A 15,423-nucleotide genomic window follows, 5' to 3' on the forward strand; every position below is an offset into this window, starting at 1 on the left:
ACCAATGGCAGGGGGGTGGTTCTCTCCCACACACTCCCCCCTGCCTGAAACACCTCCATTGAACTCATTTGTTTACTTCCAAACCTGGAGACATCACTATAGAACACTAGCTTTCCATTGGCTAGCGCTCCAACACATCGTTTGTGAAAGGCTAAGGGGCGGGACATCGCTAAGCGGTTGACCAATCACAACGATACTTACTCTTTAGTTACGTTTAGAGATGTCCCGCCCCCTGAGCCTTTCACCAGCAATGTGTCCGAACGCTAGCCAGCAGAAGCGCAAGTGTTACATAGTGATGTCACCATGTCCCGGAAGTAAACACAGGAGTCCAATTGAGGCGAGGGGAAGACCATTTACATGCACAAAAAAACTCTATAACACACTTCAGGAAAAGGGAAAAGCCTAAAAAGCAAGTAGAGCTTCTTTAATTAAATGCAAACATGGAGCTGGTCCCCTGCTGTGGCATATCCAATTAAAGAAGCGGCGCTTGATACGGAGCGTATGTGAGGTTAAATCATCCAAACTGGGCCAGAGGTCCTGGAGCACGCAGCTTTGCATCCTCATACAGAACAAACAGAGTCCATGTGGCGCATTTTAAATACGCTATTATTTACATAACTTCCCCCGTAGATAGTTATTATACTGGGAAATCTATTTCAATGGTAACAGCTGTGATCATCTTAATAGTAATTCTGCTTGATGTGCGAGCGGAATCAAGAGGTTGCATAAATGAATTTCAGAAATGGAAAATTAATCAAACAATAAAGCCAAATGTAAAACACGGGCCAACACTTTCATTTTGCCGAATCACGTCTTAAATTATTTTAAAAAGGGAGAGTTTAATCAGAAGGAGCCACACATATTAAAAAGTATACTCTAGAACTGTAGGGAAATATCCTCTTTACAAATCGGCGAAGGAGGCCATGTTCTGCCAAATGGTTTGGAAGAGATCTTCAGGATTTTCTCCTGAATACATTTGGAAAGTAACCCCCCCCAACCTGGTCAAAAATGATTGAACTGTTCCAATATATGTCCATCATGTAAGCCCCTGTGCCCTGATGTACGGTGGCTGACAGCAAACGTGGCCAAGCACTTAAATTAGGAGGAGACGTATTGCAAATAAAGAAATCTAAATGTGCATAAAACAAAATGCTGCAAATAAAAGAAGCTCCAAACACAACGGAGACCAGGGGACACACAGCTGGGACCGCAGAGCTTGGTGACGTTCAGGATGATAAAGCTGGTCTCTGTCTCTGTTGTTGGAAACTCACCTCAAATGTTTCTGGTCTTATTTGAACAATGTGATCACATGACTCCTTCTGAAGTCACTGCAGACGTCTACATCATCAATATACTGCCAAACAATTACATTCAGAAGACAGACTAACTTTATAATCCCTGAACGCCAGGAAGCGTTTTTAGTGTCCCCTGGTTGCCGTTGTGCTTTGAGCTTCTTGCAGCGTTTTGTTTATGCAGCGCTTTTTTGAAACCCTGCGCACTGAATGTTTTCTAGATGCTGCACATGTGTTGTGAAGTCAGTGAAGATGTTTCTTCATTTGCACATTTGCGTTTTTATACATTTGCATCTTTTCTGAAGCTGCAGCACGTTCCTCCTAATCTAAATCCAGGTAGATTTGATCTGCAGATAAAAGACAAGGGATCCATTACGACACACATTGTAAAACAACTCGGACAGACCAATCTCGAAAAAAGTATCCCTGCTCCGTCACATCTGAAAACCACTAGTCCAAGCAGGAGCAATCCACACAAATAAAGAGGTGGTTGGGGCCGTTGTGGCACCTGTCGGCCTCCGTACTCCTGTGCTGTAGGGGGAAGCAGCGATTTAAAGTAGATGTAAACAACAGATGCCACCCGAGTTGTTTCCATACCTGGAAGCCCTTCATTAGTATTCAGCTGAAGAGTTCTCCCTCTGCTAGTCCTGCTTATTTTGGCTTAGGATATTTCTCCAGCTCCTTCTCTCAGTGTCTGGATGAGGCTTGTCACAGCAGCAGAGATATTCTCACGGGACAAGAGCTCAGAAAACTTATCAAAGCACTGCACCCCCCCCCACACACACACACACACACACACACAATGCTCCCCTAATTTCTCCTGAATGGAAGCCTCTGCAGACCTGGCGTAATCTCCCATTTGTTTGCACGCGGTAACTGTTGTTACTCTGTTCCTGCAACACCCCCCCCTCCTGCCAATTGCATAATCACGTCCAGAACTCATCAGCAAGATGGCAGAAGAAGTGCTCTATTAAGCTGCATCGTGTTCCATCTGTTGTGTAAGGGAGAGATAACAGTATTTACCGCTTTTTGGAGACGGCTTCGGCCAAATTGTGTGCACCGCAGAGTTCTGCTTACTTCATAAAATGCCACGGATTAATCCTGCCGCTCGCGATGCTGTCCAGCGGCCCCCACCAGTGATATCACACTCCAGCTTTTTTTGTACATTTCGAGGTATGTGGATGTAAAGCACAGAGAGAACGTTTACTCTTAAGCTCTTCTTTGGCTTGTCCTGCCTTATATTCTGGGTATTACATCTTTTATGTTTGATTTGGCCCAATTTCCTGCTACAACTCAACCTGCAGCGTGGGTAAAAGACTCCTAGAGAGTCTCTGTTGAGGAAGCGGTTCGACTTGGCACCAAATCCTCCTATCTCTCTATCTATCAGTGAGTGAAACACAGCCTCATCTTCCTCTACACGGCTTTACATTTACCTTAATGTACATAAAAGTGCTCCCTGCAAAATGCATTAACATCTAAAACGATGTGCACTCCGATATTAACGGCGCCATACACACACACACACACACACACACACACACACACACACACACACACACACACACACACACACACACACACACACACACACACACACACACACACACACACACACACACACACACACACACACACACACACACACACACACACACACACACACACACACACACACACAGTGTAGAATATGTTGGAGACTTATTTTATAAAAGACACAAAGACACACACACACACACACACACACACACAGCAGGAGTATCACACTTGTTTTGGGTAGGAGCTGCCAGTAATTGGTAAATCATTTCTCTAACAAACCCAACGTAATGAATTAAATACAGGCAGAAAGATGTGTTGCATTTATGAGTTTGAATTGTATTTTATGAAATTTGGTCAATTAATCAGTCATTCAAGAGACAGAAACAACTGTTTCCACAACTAAAAACATTACAATTTTCAACTGCTTTTCAATTCTTCAAGCAAAAACTCAAAATATCTCCAAACAGAAGCTTAAGATTTGGGAGGATTTTATGCTTTGCTCTTATTTCACATGGTTTTAAACTCAGTATCTCTGGACTGTAAGAACTGAGAGAGAAATTAAATCAGATCTGGCTTTTTCATATCATTCCCTGACTAAACTTCACAGTTCATTGATTAATTAGGGAAATAACAAACAGATTAAATAAACAAAATAAAGGTAAATCTCAAGTTCAGAAGATGAGATTAATTCCTGAAAAGTTTTCTTGGGTTTTAAAACTAAACTCCAGAAAGTAAGAGATTAAACTTAGAAGGATTCGCTGCTTTTCCCGGACAAAACAAGCAGTTTGAGGACATTCTATTGGGCTCTTTGTTAGTCTTTTTATTCCCTTTTCTGACTAAACTTCACAGTTAATTGATTGATTGAGGAAACGACGAGCAGATTAAATAACTACAGTAAGTGTTAATCAGTATTGCAAGTTCAGAAGGTGTCATTATATCCAAGTCTTCCTGAGTCTTAAAACCAAACCGGCAAGGAAATAAAAAGGAGGAATTCTGCTTTTCTCCATCTTCAAATGACCTCAAACTGAAATCATCGGGTTTCAGACTTCTAGTCGCACAAAACGAGGAAGTAGAAAGCAGATTAAATAAATACAGTAAGGGTATATTCATATCACAAGTTCTGAGGTTGACCCTCAATCCAGGAAACTCACTCTGGGTTTTAAACTCCAGCAAGTGAAGACATTAAATAAAATCATGCCTCAGTTTTCTATTGAACCCTCTTAAGGACTACTTGAGGAGCTAAGTTTTGAAGGCATTAGGTCGAAGGGATTTTTTATAAAAATAAAACAGCTTGAGGCTGCGTCTGGGGGTTCAATAGAATTAGTTTCCGTGCAGCAGGACTGTTTACAGATCGCTGCTCCTTGTCTGTTACCCTTTAAGCCAACAGCAGTCTGCTCCGCGCTACACAAAGCCCACGAGTGGCACTCGAAGGATGCACTCGGAGGTTGTAGCAGTGCACTTCCCACACGAGGAGCTCCACAAGAAGGAGAGCAAGACAAAACTACAAAGCAGGAGGCGTTGCAATGGATTAATAAGAAGCTCCTGCCAGTGCCGCTTCACGCATCCATTTCGGTCAGAAGCAGGAAACACGTGTACGTCTGAATGAGAGTGTGATCATTCCTGCACAGCTTACACATGTCTGCGTGGCATGGAGGAGACTGCTGCAGCCTGCAAACTGCTGCCTGCATCCTGATGTTATACCATCTGAAACATCAGCATTTTCTGATCAAATATTCACTTTGCCATCAGTTTAGAGCGGCAAGGATTGGTCGATTGCAGAGAGGAGTTGTTTAACAGGATAGAAATGGGCAACAATTACTGCAAATGGATGCATGTTTTAGTTAAATGTCATATTAAAGTGACTGTCTTTGGGTAGCAGAATGAGAACTATAGAGACATCACATTGGACTTGAAGCTTGAGGAACTGTTTCACTGAGATCAATGAGATCAATAATGGATTCATTTCTTAGTTATATATCATAGTAAAGTGACTTTACGGGTGGCAGAATGAGACACTTCAGTAGACTTCTGAGAAAAAGTTGTCCTATTTTTTACATTTTATAGATGAAATTATTCATCTGGTTTATAATTGATTCATTTTATTTGTAATTAGTCATTAAATCCTCTGTCTTTGGGTGACACATTGAGAAAATTAGAGACAGCATGTTGGACTGTGAGAAACTGGATAAAGACATTTTAAAGACCAATGAAATTTAGAGAAATGATGTCAGAATTTAGGAAACTGGATGAAGTATTCTTCACAGTTTCTGATATTTTAGAGACCGAATGATTGATGGAATAGTCTGGTTAATAATCATATCATGGTTTAGTGAAATTAAAGTGCTTTCTTTGTGTTCAAGACTGACGAAATGACACATGTAGACGTTGCCTTTGGAGGAACTGGATAGAGAAACGTTTACTATTTCGGACACAACAGTCTGGTAATAGTCGGCAGGTAATAAAGATGAATATCAGTTGCAACCCAATAGCATTTTAGCAGCCTTGTGCAAGATCAAAATGCTCCTTTAGAGGTACAACAAAAAAACGACCCCCCTCGATGCTGTCATGTCCCAAACTCGGTTCAAATTAAAGTTAGTGTAATGAAGCAGGTGCATTCACATCTGACTCTCCACCACAGAGGTTTGCTGCAGAACGACTTGGCATAGAAACACAGGCATGCTTGCTAAAAGGACCTCGCTATGTTAGTGTGAACAAACAGGAAATCGTAGACCCAGATACCCTCTTATTTATAACTGGCAGTAGGCGTGCTGCTGGTGGAGTCATGTAGCCTGCAGCCCCCCAAACAGGAGCAGTAAACCTGCGCACATAAAGTGTTTACTCCGGTATTTAACCACGGACATTACCTTGATCCAGGAGCCGCAGGGAGTGCTGAAAAGACGGATCCAGCGTGTCCTTCTCTGCCATAAGCTCCGGCAAGTACTTCTCGCTCTCCATCTTCTCTTCCGGGGATTTTTCTTTCTTTTCTTTTGGCTCCAATTAAACAAATGCAATTCAGGAAAATAACACCACCCCCCCCAAAAAAAAAAAACTTCAGGTTGGAGCACCGTCAGATGTTGAGTGTGGAGAAGCAGCCCGCGCTACTGGAGCATGCCTCACAGGAAGCGGTTAAATGTGACGGAGAGCTTTTATCCCATTGAAGAGTGCTTCAGCCTGCAGAGCCCCGGTACGCATTACAGCCGGTGTGGTGTCTCCTCTCTGGGAGGCTCTCTCGGTTGTATCCGGTGCTGAACAGAGGGGGAGGCAGCTATTGGTCCACAAGGAAGGGGCGGGGCATTATTTATTGTTTGACTTTATTTGGATTTTATTTCTTTTACTGTATTTATCATTTTATATTACGCTGTCATATTGTAATATGTTGTTTGATTTACTTTGTATTTCATTCATTCACACATCATTTGCACTCAAACACAATGATAAGGTTCATTTTATTTCATGAAAGGAGGGGTTAATACAACACGTCCGTTAAAGGGGCGGGGCATTATTTATTGTATTTATTATTTAGTATCATGTATTCATTTGTTAATATATTGTTATATTTACTTGTATTTGTTTTATGTTATTTTCTTATTTTATTCAATATTATTTTTTTACATGTGATTTAAAAAAGGAGGGCTAAACAATGGCGTCCTTTGAGCAGGTCATTATTATCAGGTTTGATTATTATTTAATTTCGTTCATGATATTTATTATTTTATAATATCTATTCATCTTTTGAATTTGAATTTTACTTTCCCCCTTTTGTTAAATAAAAAAGAGAGACAGGTTACTTTGTTTTTATGTGTATTACTTTATTTAGTATTTTATATTATTGATTTATTTATTTTTAATGTACTTTTATTTATTTTCTCATAGATTTGACTTTATTTTATTTTGATTTCATTATCTTTTTCGTATGGAATCATGTATGTTTATTAGTTTGTAAATAAAGAGGGGTTGAAGGAAGGAAGGAAGGAAGGAAGGAAGGAATGAAGGAAGGAAGGAAGGAAGGAAGGGAGGAACGAAGGAAGGAAAGAAGGAAGGAAGGGAGGGAGGAAGGAAGGAAGGAAGGAAGGAAGGACGGAAGGAATGAAGGAAGGAAGGAAGGAAGGAAGGAAGGAAGGAAGGAAGGGAGGAAGGAAGGAAGGAAGGAAGGAAGCAAGGAAGAAAGGAAGGAAGGAAGGAAGGGAGGAAGGAAGGAAGCAAGGAAGAAAGGAAGGAAGGAAGGAAGGAAGGAAGGAAGGAAGGAAGGAAGGAAGGAAGGAAGGGAGGAACGAAGAAAGGAAGGAAGGAAGGAAGGAAGGAAGGAAGGAAGGAAGGAAGGAAGGAAGGAAGGAAGGAAGGGAGGGAGGAAGGAAGGAAGGAAGGAAGGAAGGAAGGAAGGAAGGAAGGAAGGAAGGAAGGAAGGAAGGAAGGGAGGAACGAAGGAAGGAAGGGAGGAACGAAGGAAGGAAGGAAGGAAGGAAGGAAGGAAGGGAGGGAGGAAGGAAGGAAGGAAGGGAGGAACGAAGGAAGGAAGGAAGGAAGGAAGGAAGGAAGGAAGGAAGGGAGGAAGGAAGGGAGGGAGGAAGGAAGGAAGGAAGGAAGGAAGGAAGGAAGGAAGGGAGGTAGGGAGGGAGGGAGGGAGGGATGGTCAACCAGTGGAGCTGTCCGTGGTGCTGATTCCTATCGTTACTTTATTTGTACCTTTTTCAGAAGAAATGTAAATTGTTTACCATTTTTAAATATTGAACATGTGTTATTCACACCCTCCCTCACTCATTCACTCATTCAGTTCAAATAAAATCATAGTAAAAACAAACATGTCACAGCATATGATATCCTTAAGCATGAAGAGCATCTATTCATGAAGTCAGGATCCCAGTCCCTGCATGTGGAATCAGCCACCAGTAACTCCAACGCCATGTGACGGGGATAAAACATACAGCTTCTCTCTGGGATCTTTTTTACAGACAACACTCTGTAAATTGGATTTAGACAAAAAAAACTGGAGCCTATTTCCTCATGATTTTACACATTACTCACATCCTCCACACCTACTCACAGTTCCTGAGATTCAATTACTAATTACAGCTCAGATTTGACTCTGAGGCAGATTTGTTTAAGACAAAAAACTGTTATATACTTTATTTAATCAGGAAGTCACGATGAGGTTTACATAATGAGAGATAAAAACACACGTACATTGTGATGATAACAAGACTTTTCAACCAAACCTGGAAAAACCTTCATGTTTAACCTAAAACCTGCCTTATTCTGTGTCTGTAATGGTTTAAATCACCATGTCTATTGGATTGGAGAGGATGCACTGTTGTAAATACTGTGGCTGTGGTTAAAAACTTCCTAAAAATTGAGCTCTGAAGACATTCTTTGGAGAGAAGCTGAACGCAATAATGGAAATAGGATCCCAAACCACTTCAAGATGTCCCCCAAACACTGATTATTTGCTATTGTTTGGATTGGTTGACCCTTATGTGCAGAAAATTAGATATTGTGCTTTTAATTTCCTAACAAATGTGCTAATTGCATTCCCAAAAAAGCCCCTAACACACAGTAAACATGTTTTTTTGGCTTTCCCCCTGTGTAGTTTGACCGAAATGCATGAAAATGTGTGTTTTTGCGAAGCATTTAAGCGTCTGAACAGTCGTATTTTATGATACATTTACAGGAAAATCTCAGGAGAACACATAATTGCTTCTTTACTCATTACACGTAATCAAGCCATTGATTCGGACCGCATGACTCCTTCGGCTGCTTTTGCTCTTTAGGACAACCTGTCAATAGTCCTGAGGAAATCCATTCACCTTCTCATAGGTCAAACATGCATTTCTCACGGGCGTGTTTATGAATTCATTAAAGAAGAAAGAGAAAAAGCTGTTGTTGAGAAATCACAGACACAACAAAAAAGTCTGCGTTTTCTCAGAACAGGCGGTGACGCTATGCTGTCATTAAAATACAGATGTCTCCAGACAGCAGATATCTAAAAGGTACAGCCTTTAATTCCACTTTATCAGACATCTTGAGCCCTTACAGTTCCTGGAAGCACACACAATGAATGCAAGAGTGTCTTTGTGAGGAGTTCAGGGTGTGCTGAGCGGCTCGGAGGGAAACAGGATTTGTGTACACGCTTTATATTCGCTAGAAAATGTGGAAAAAAGATAAGAATTCCGTCAATATTTGTGGAGGATGCAGAGGTAGCCTCAGGTGGGCGGCTATCTGTAGGCTGATCAGCGCTGGTTATATAATTGAGATTTTCTTTTTCCGCCTTTCTATTTCAATAACTTTGGAGAAAATTTGACCCAGAGGCGCGATGGGTTTATGTATATTTATCAACGTTATATCCTCTGTGAACTTTCAAAAAGTGCTTTTGGTTATTCTCTGTCTTGATGTGTGCTGTGGAAAGAATCTCTCCAGGCATTAATGATAATTTATTTTAACTCCAGTATTGGGCAGGCTAAATAAATTGCTGAAAAAGAGCACCGATTGCTTTTCAAAGTCTACAGGTTGAGAGGTTTCGAGTAAATGCATGAAAAATAGAGACAGAGTGTTATTTGTAAAGCTATGGAATTCATTAATAATTGGATAAGCAATAAGTGATGCAGCTGGTAATAGTGTAAGATCTGCAGCCTTGCAGAAAAAGGACCTATTTATTCATATAACGTCCTGTCTTAAGCATGCTGCAGACCTTTTCTTTCCAGACTCTTGTTTGTGAGTGATTCACGGCAAAGGGGGAGTGCATTATGAATCAGCTTACTTTATAATCTCTCTCAGAGACCATTAAAATACCGGCTCAAATGCACTAATCTCCTATTCAGAAGAGCGACTTATTTATAGATATGCTTGCCATCTGTGGAGCCTCGTGTCTGTAAACAAAGCCTTCACATTGTCGCTGATGTTTGAGTCAAAGTCCCACACCTATGCGTCTTCCTCTTGGTTCTCCAAGGGGAATTGGCCGTAAGTGATCGCCATGCATCAATTGCCATCGTGTTTGGTTTTTTTATAAGTCACATTCGACCACAAGGGCAGCAGCAGTGAGAAATGTCCTGTCAGGTGGAGGTAAAGGATGAAGAACAGAGGGCTATTACACTGACAAAGTATCATTGTGATCATTAGAGAATGGCCGCCCTCTTCCTCCACCTAAAGCCTGTCCAAGAACACTAAATATCGTGTTGACTTTATAGAGAAACCGCGCGGCTGTGCAGCACATACACCCACACTAGAAGAAGACTATACCCTTAATGGTCCCACACAGGGGAAGTAGCTCCTGGTCTTTCGGGTACGTGAACCAGCAACCTTCCAGTTCCCAAGCCCAGTCCCTATGGACCCCTATCCTTGTCCTTGCAGGGAGCAATACAAGAACAGATGTCTTCTTATTCTTCTTATTTTTTTACATTGATTTCACTATTCCAGTTTGCTCTTCCCATCATATCAGAATACTTTACTTGTTGTGCAATGGGAAAGAGCTTAAAAGGAGCGGTCAAGAAGACACCCACCACGATCATTTTATTTTTCGCAGCTGATATTGTTCAGCAGTCCTAGAAACAAACATATTTGGCTGAAGAAATTCAAAGTCCATGGGCTTTATGCAGGAAGGATTAGTACCAACATCCTCAAACACTACATTTCCCAGTTCATAGGCTCTGGGAAATCACATTTACTTTCCTTTTTCGTTCCAGTTCTGGTGGTTTGTTGCTCTTAATATGAAGACATTTAGGAGAATTTTTGTTCCATCAGCCGTCTGTTTCCCCCCCTCTAAACACGAGGCAGGGATCTAATCAACATCACAATGTTCTCCAAGTGACTTCTTGATTCAAATCCAAGCTGATTTCAAAAGAAACTCTTGTCTTGTCAGCTTTCAATCTTCATGAAATCCCATTTCAGCGAGAGGATGTCACCTGAGGAGTGATTAGACCTTCCTGTGTCCACAGTCTGATTATTCACATTAGTCACAGAGAGAGAAAACATGGATGGTTCCTGTTGTGTTTTTGCCAAATCAGGAGCGTTTTTAACACCTTTAATAAGACAGTCACAACATTTTAGAGGTGGGAGAAGGATTGCTGGGAGAGTGGCAACACTGCCTCCTTGTGACCATGTCAAATTATGAAAAAATAGGAGCAAACATGAGATAATACTTCCTTTTTTTAGGGATCCAAAGGGAAAGGAAGCAGGTTGGATAATAAACATCATCCAGTTGTGCTGTGTGCATCTTTGTTGTTTGTTGTGTGTCCCATGATTTATCAACACTGGAGGTTTTAGAATTATAAAAGCTCTGCAAATACAGATAAAAGCAAGCTATCTAAAAGAGTGATGCTTGAAGGCCTAATAAAGCAAAATTGCTTCTTCTCTTGTGCAAATTCCCTCCACTAACAGTGAAATAAAACACAATTGATCCCTCAGTTTGTTGTCTTCCAAAGTTAATTTAACTGAGCTCTTCTTCTAAGATATTGTTTTCCCTCCACAATGCAGCTTCACTCACATAATCCGCCTTATTGTGGCTACTAAATGGAGCGCTCCCATCCATTAAACGGCCATTTGACGGACTTATAATGCCAGCTCGGATCTATCGGTTACATTGATCACATATCGTCGGCTGTGGAGCTCAGACTCTGGTCTCCTCTCCCTGGAAGTGTTGTGCGAAAAGAAACCTAATGAGAAACTGTCAGCAAGGCACAGGTAAACAAATCAATGGCACCCAGCAGTGCTCCCAAGGTCGACACACACACACACACACACACACACACACACACACACACACACACACACACACACACACACACACACACACCTCCGAACAGACCTGAGGTTGCAGCCGAAGGTTGCAGCCAAAGCTTGCACCGTGTGTGAAGGGTGCTGTCAAGGTTTGACTTTCAGCAGGGTTCAAACGGGATAACATTCCTCCAGATGGATTATTGCTTCACGCTTAAAGGCACATTTTTGACATGTTGGGAAATTTGACTTCTTGTCGAGCGTTCGATGAGAAGATTGATACCTCTCTCGTGTTTGAGTGTTATATATATGAGGCTACAGCCGGCAGCTGGATAAAACATTACAACAGCTAGCCTAGCTCCATCCAGCGGAAAACCCACCTTCATCAACTCCAAAAGGAGCATTTTGTTTGTCTGTTGTTCAGCAGAATTATGGAGAAACTGCTCCTCTGATTGTTATGAAACTTGGTGAAAGGATGAAGCATGAGCCAAGGAAGAAAACTTAAGAAGGTGGAGTGGATTAGAGTCACGGGACAGAAAACATATTAATTATTGCACAGTAACTGCCTTGGAAGATGTCTGCCCTCTGGTGCAATGTGTATTTTGCCATATAAGTAGTGGGATATGTGACAGTAAAGTAACCACTTGGTTTTAAGACTACAGTTGAAAGCCTCGAGTTAGCTGTTTTGCAACCAAAATTATCCAATTAATGTTCATAAACTGAAAGAAAAATACTATTAAAGCTGTAAAGTTGTTAAAGTTGTAAGATGAAACCAAGTACATCACCGAGACCACACAAGACCTCAAGATGACCTGTCAATCAAGAGGTTGAGACGCTCTAAAAAAAAGGTAGGGTGATTTTCTTTCATAGACTTCAATGCAATTTACTCCCTACAGGACATTGGAGGGACTGCAAGTCTAAGGGACTTCTGCATTGTCTTGGGAATAAAACACATAATGTGACCCCCCCCAATGAGCTTAAAGGCCGACTTTGTATCCGTTTTTGTGCTACGCTAACACACTAGTGGCAACAGTAGGACTGAAAAGGAGTCCCACTCTTCTCATGGGGAACAGTGGTCTCAGTTACTTAGAAAACAAGAAAACAATTAAGTGAAATTGCAGCGGAAAACAATTCCCCTCGCCGCTCGGTAACAACTGAGATGATGACAAGGAATATAAAAGCACGCTCGATAACTGAGTAAATGCGAGAGGATTGAGAAATAATACTCTGACATGTTCCATTAAGCTAAGCGTTGTTGTAGATTATCACCCTGCCTGCACAAATATTTTACTCTCCAACAGATGTAACAAAGTGTGCCTGATGTCGCCCGGCTTTATCAGACCTATCGTTTAATTTCTGTCTACACAACATGGCGTCAGCAACTCTGAGTTCATCTGTAATGAGTTTGAGCTTCATAAAGTAGTCCGTGTGTGTGTGTGTGTGTGTGTGTGTGTGTGTGTGTGTGTGTGTGTGTGTGTGTGTGTGTGTGTGTGTGTGTGTGTGTGTGTGTGTGAGAGCTATTATAGTGACCTTACATACCAGAGAGAGGCACAAGGTCAACAGCAGTAATTATTCTGCGGGAAGCGTGTTGGCCTTCAGTGGGTGATTTCATTTCCTGTCATTAGCCACAGCGATTAAGCACGAGAACAATGATACTGTGATAGCATCAGCAAACACCCACACACACACACACACACACACACACACACACACACACACACACACACACACACACACACACGGCCCAAAGCTGTTCTCTGTGTTCTCCAGTATTCTCAGAGTGTGGCTTTGCTTGGGTTAACCCTTCTGTTTTGTAGTCTGAATCTTCAGGCCTTTCTCTTGCATGCCTTAATTAGCAAATGATGATTATGGTTGGATTAAATCTCATCATGCGTGCTTTTTATTAGATATAATATAAGATGAAGCTGAGAGTTATGCCCAAACTGGTGTGACCAGGCAAAATGAGGGGGGAAAAAGCTGATCTGCCACATCTGACTTTAATTCTCCTTTTTATGTATTTTATTTTTCTAAATTGTTTTATTATTTTATTGATTTTTTGTATTTTATTGTAGCATTCATTTTGTGGGTGATCTGTTGTGACATTTGGATTCCTTCAAATATATTTCTCTAATATAATTTTATTTCAATTTCTTTATTTTTGAATGATTTAATTTTACAATGTTCTTAATATTTATATTAGTTATTTTCAATATTATGATTTCATTTTCGTGATTCTCTTTGCCTGTTTCAGCTCTTATTTTCCCCCAAATCCTATTCATCATGTGCATACAGTATGCTGCATGTCTGATTGTCTTGTGAGCGACAGTGTTATGCACTTTTAGCTGCAGCCTGTGTATGAAACGTGCTGTATGATAACAAAGTACCAGTTGCTGTGCAGAAATAGAAAATCTTTAGGTAGTTTATGGGGATGGACGTCACAGACTGAGAGATTGAGACGAAGAAAAGGAAGGATCTCAAACGTTGAATATAATTCAGATGTATCGAGCAGCAGCGTATGCCCTGAAACACACCCCGTTCTCTCACCATCATCTCCTTTTAATGATCACGTCAGCTGCTAATGGAGCATCACGGACCGGGGACATCTGAGATTAAGAGAGGAACTGCAAGGAGCAAATTTAAAACCTGAAGTCCTCTTAACGAAGAAAAAAGGTATGACAATTCCATTCTCTACTTTAAAGAGTCCTCTCCTGCTGATGTTCAGGTGTATATCAGTATGTAGAGTCTCTACTTTAAAGAGTCCTCTCCTGCTGATGTTCAGGTGTATATCAGTATGTAGCGTCTCTACTTTAAAGAGTCCTCTCCTGCTGATGTTCAGGTGTATATCAGTATGTAGTGTCTCTACTTTAAAGAGTCCTCTCCTGCTGATGTTCAGGTGTATATCAGTATGTAGAGTCTCTACTTTAAAGAGTCCTCTCCTGCTGATGTTCAGGTGTATATCAGTATGTAGCGTCTCTACTTTAAAGAGTCCTCTCCTGCTGATGTTCAGGTGTATATCAGTATGTAGTGTCTCTACTTTAAAGAGTCCTCTCCTGCTGATGTTCAGGTGTATATCAGTATGTAGTGTCTCTACTTTAAAGAGTCCTCTCCTGCTGATGTTCAGGTGTATATCAGTATGTAGAGTCTCTACTTTAAAGAGTCCTCTCCTGCTGATGTTCAGGTGTATATCAGTATGTAGTGTCTCTACTTTAAAGAGTCCTCTCCTGCTGATGTTCAGGTGTATATCAGTATGTAGTGTCTCTACTTTAAAGAGTCCTCTCCTGCTGATGTTCAGGTGTATATCAGTATGTAGTGTCTCTACTTTAAAGAGTCCTCTCCTGCTGATGTTCAGGTGTATATCAGTATGTAGAGTCTCTACTTTAAAGAGTCCTCTCCTGCTGATGTTCAGGTGTATATCAGTATCTAGCGTCTCTACTTTAAAGAGTCCTCTCCTGCTGATGTTCAGGTGTATATCAGTATCTAGCGTCTCTGTGCTGCAGCTCCTCTTTTCACCCTCTGTCTGAAACCAGAGCCCAGTCTGCTCTGATTGGTTAGCTGGCCGGCTCTGTTGTGATCGGTCAACCACTTAGAGAAGTCCGGTCCCTTAGCCTATCAAGTACAATGTGTTGGAGCGCTAGCCAATAGAAGCGCAAGTGTCACGTAGTGATGTTACTATGTTGTAAAGTAAACAGAGTCCAATGGAGGCGTTTTTTTCTTGTGACTGGGAAAGGATATTAGGGTCCCTTTAATTTTCACCCAAGGAGACTGAACAGTAACAAGGACACAGGTTCCTACTGTCTCCTCCACAGCACACCTCCATTAGCTCCTGTTAACTACACAGAACAGAGAGATGGAAGTGCTGGGGGGGAAAGAGGGTAATTGGCTCTCCCACCCA

The 15,423-nt window shown here is 41.4% G+C and overlaps 1 protein-coding gene across 1 annotated transcript in view; it reads right to left on the reverse strand.

Moving 5' to 3' along the window:
• The window catches only part of khdrbs3 (KH domain containing, RNA binding, signal transduction associated 3), a 106,978-nt gene extending 100,931 nt beyond the window's left edge, over positions 1-6,047 (reverse strand). The window contains exon 1 of the mRNA XM_063898631.1: positions 5,693-6,047. Within this exon, the coding sequence (XP_063754701.1) occupies positions 5,693-5,783 (91 nt within the window). The 5' untranslated portion in view covers positions 5,784-6,047. The remainder of the gene's footprint in view (positions 1-5,692) is intronic.
• Between the last annotated feature and the right edge of the window lie 9,376 nt (positions 6,048-15,423).

This window comes from Eleginops maclovinus, chromosome 13 (assembly GCF_036324505.1).
Source record: "Eleginops maclovinus isolate JMC-PN-2008 ecotype Puerto Natales chromosome 13, JC_Emac_rtc_rv5, whole genome shotgun sequence".
Lineage (NCBI taxonomy): Eukaryota > Metazoa > Chordata > Actinopteri > Perciformes > Eleginopidae > Eleginops > Eleginops maclovinus.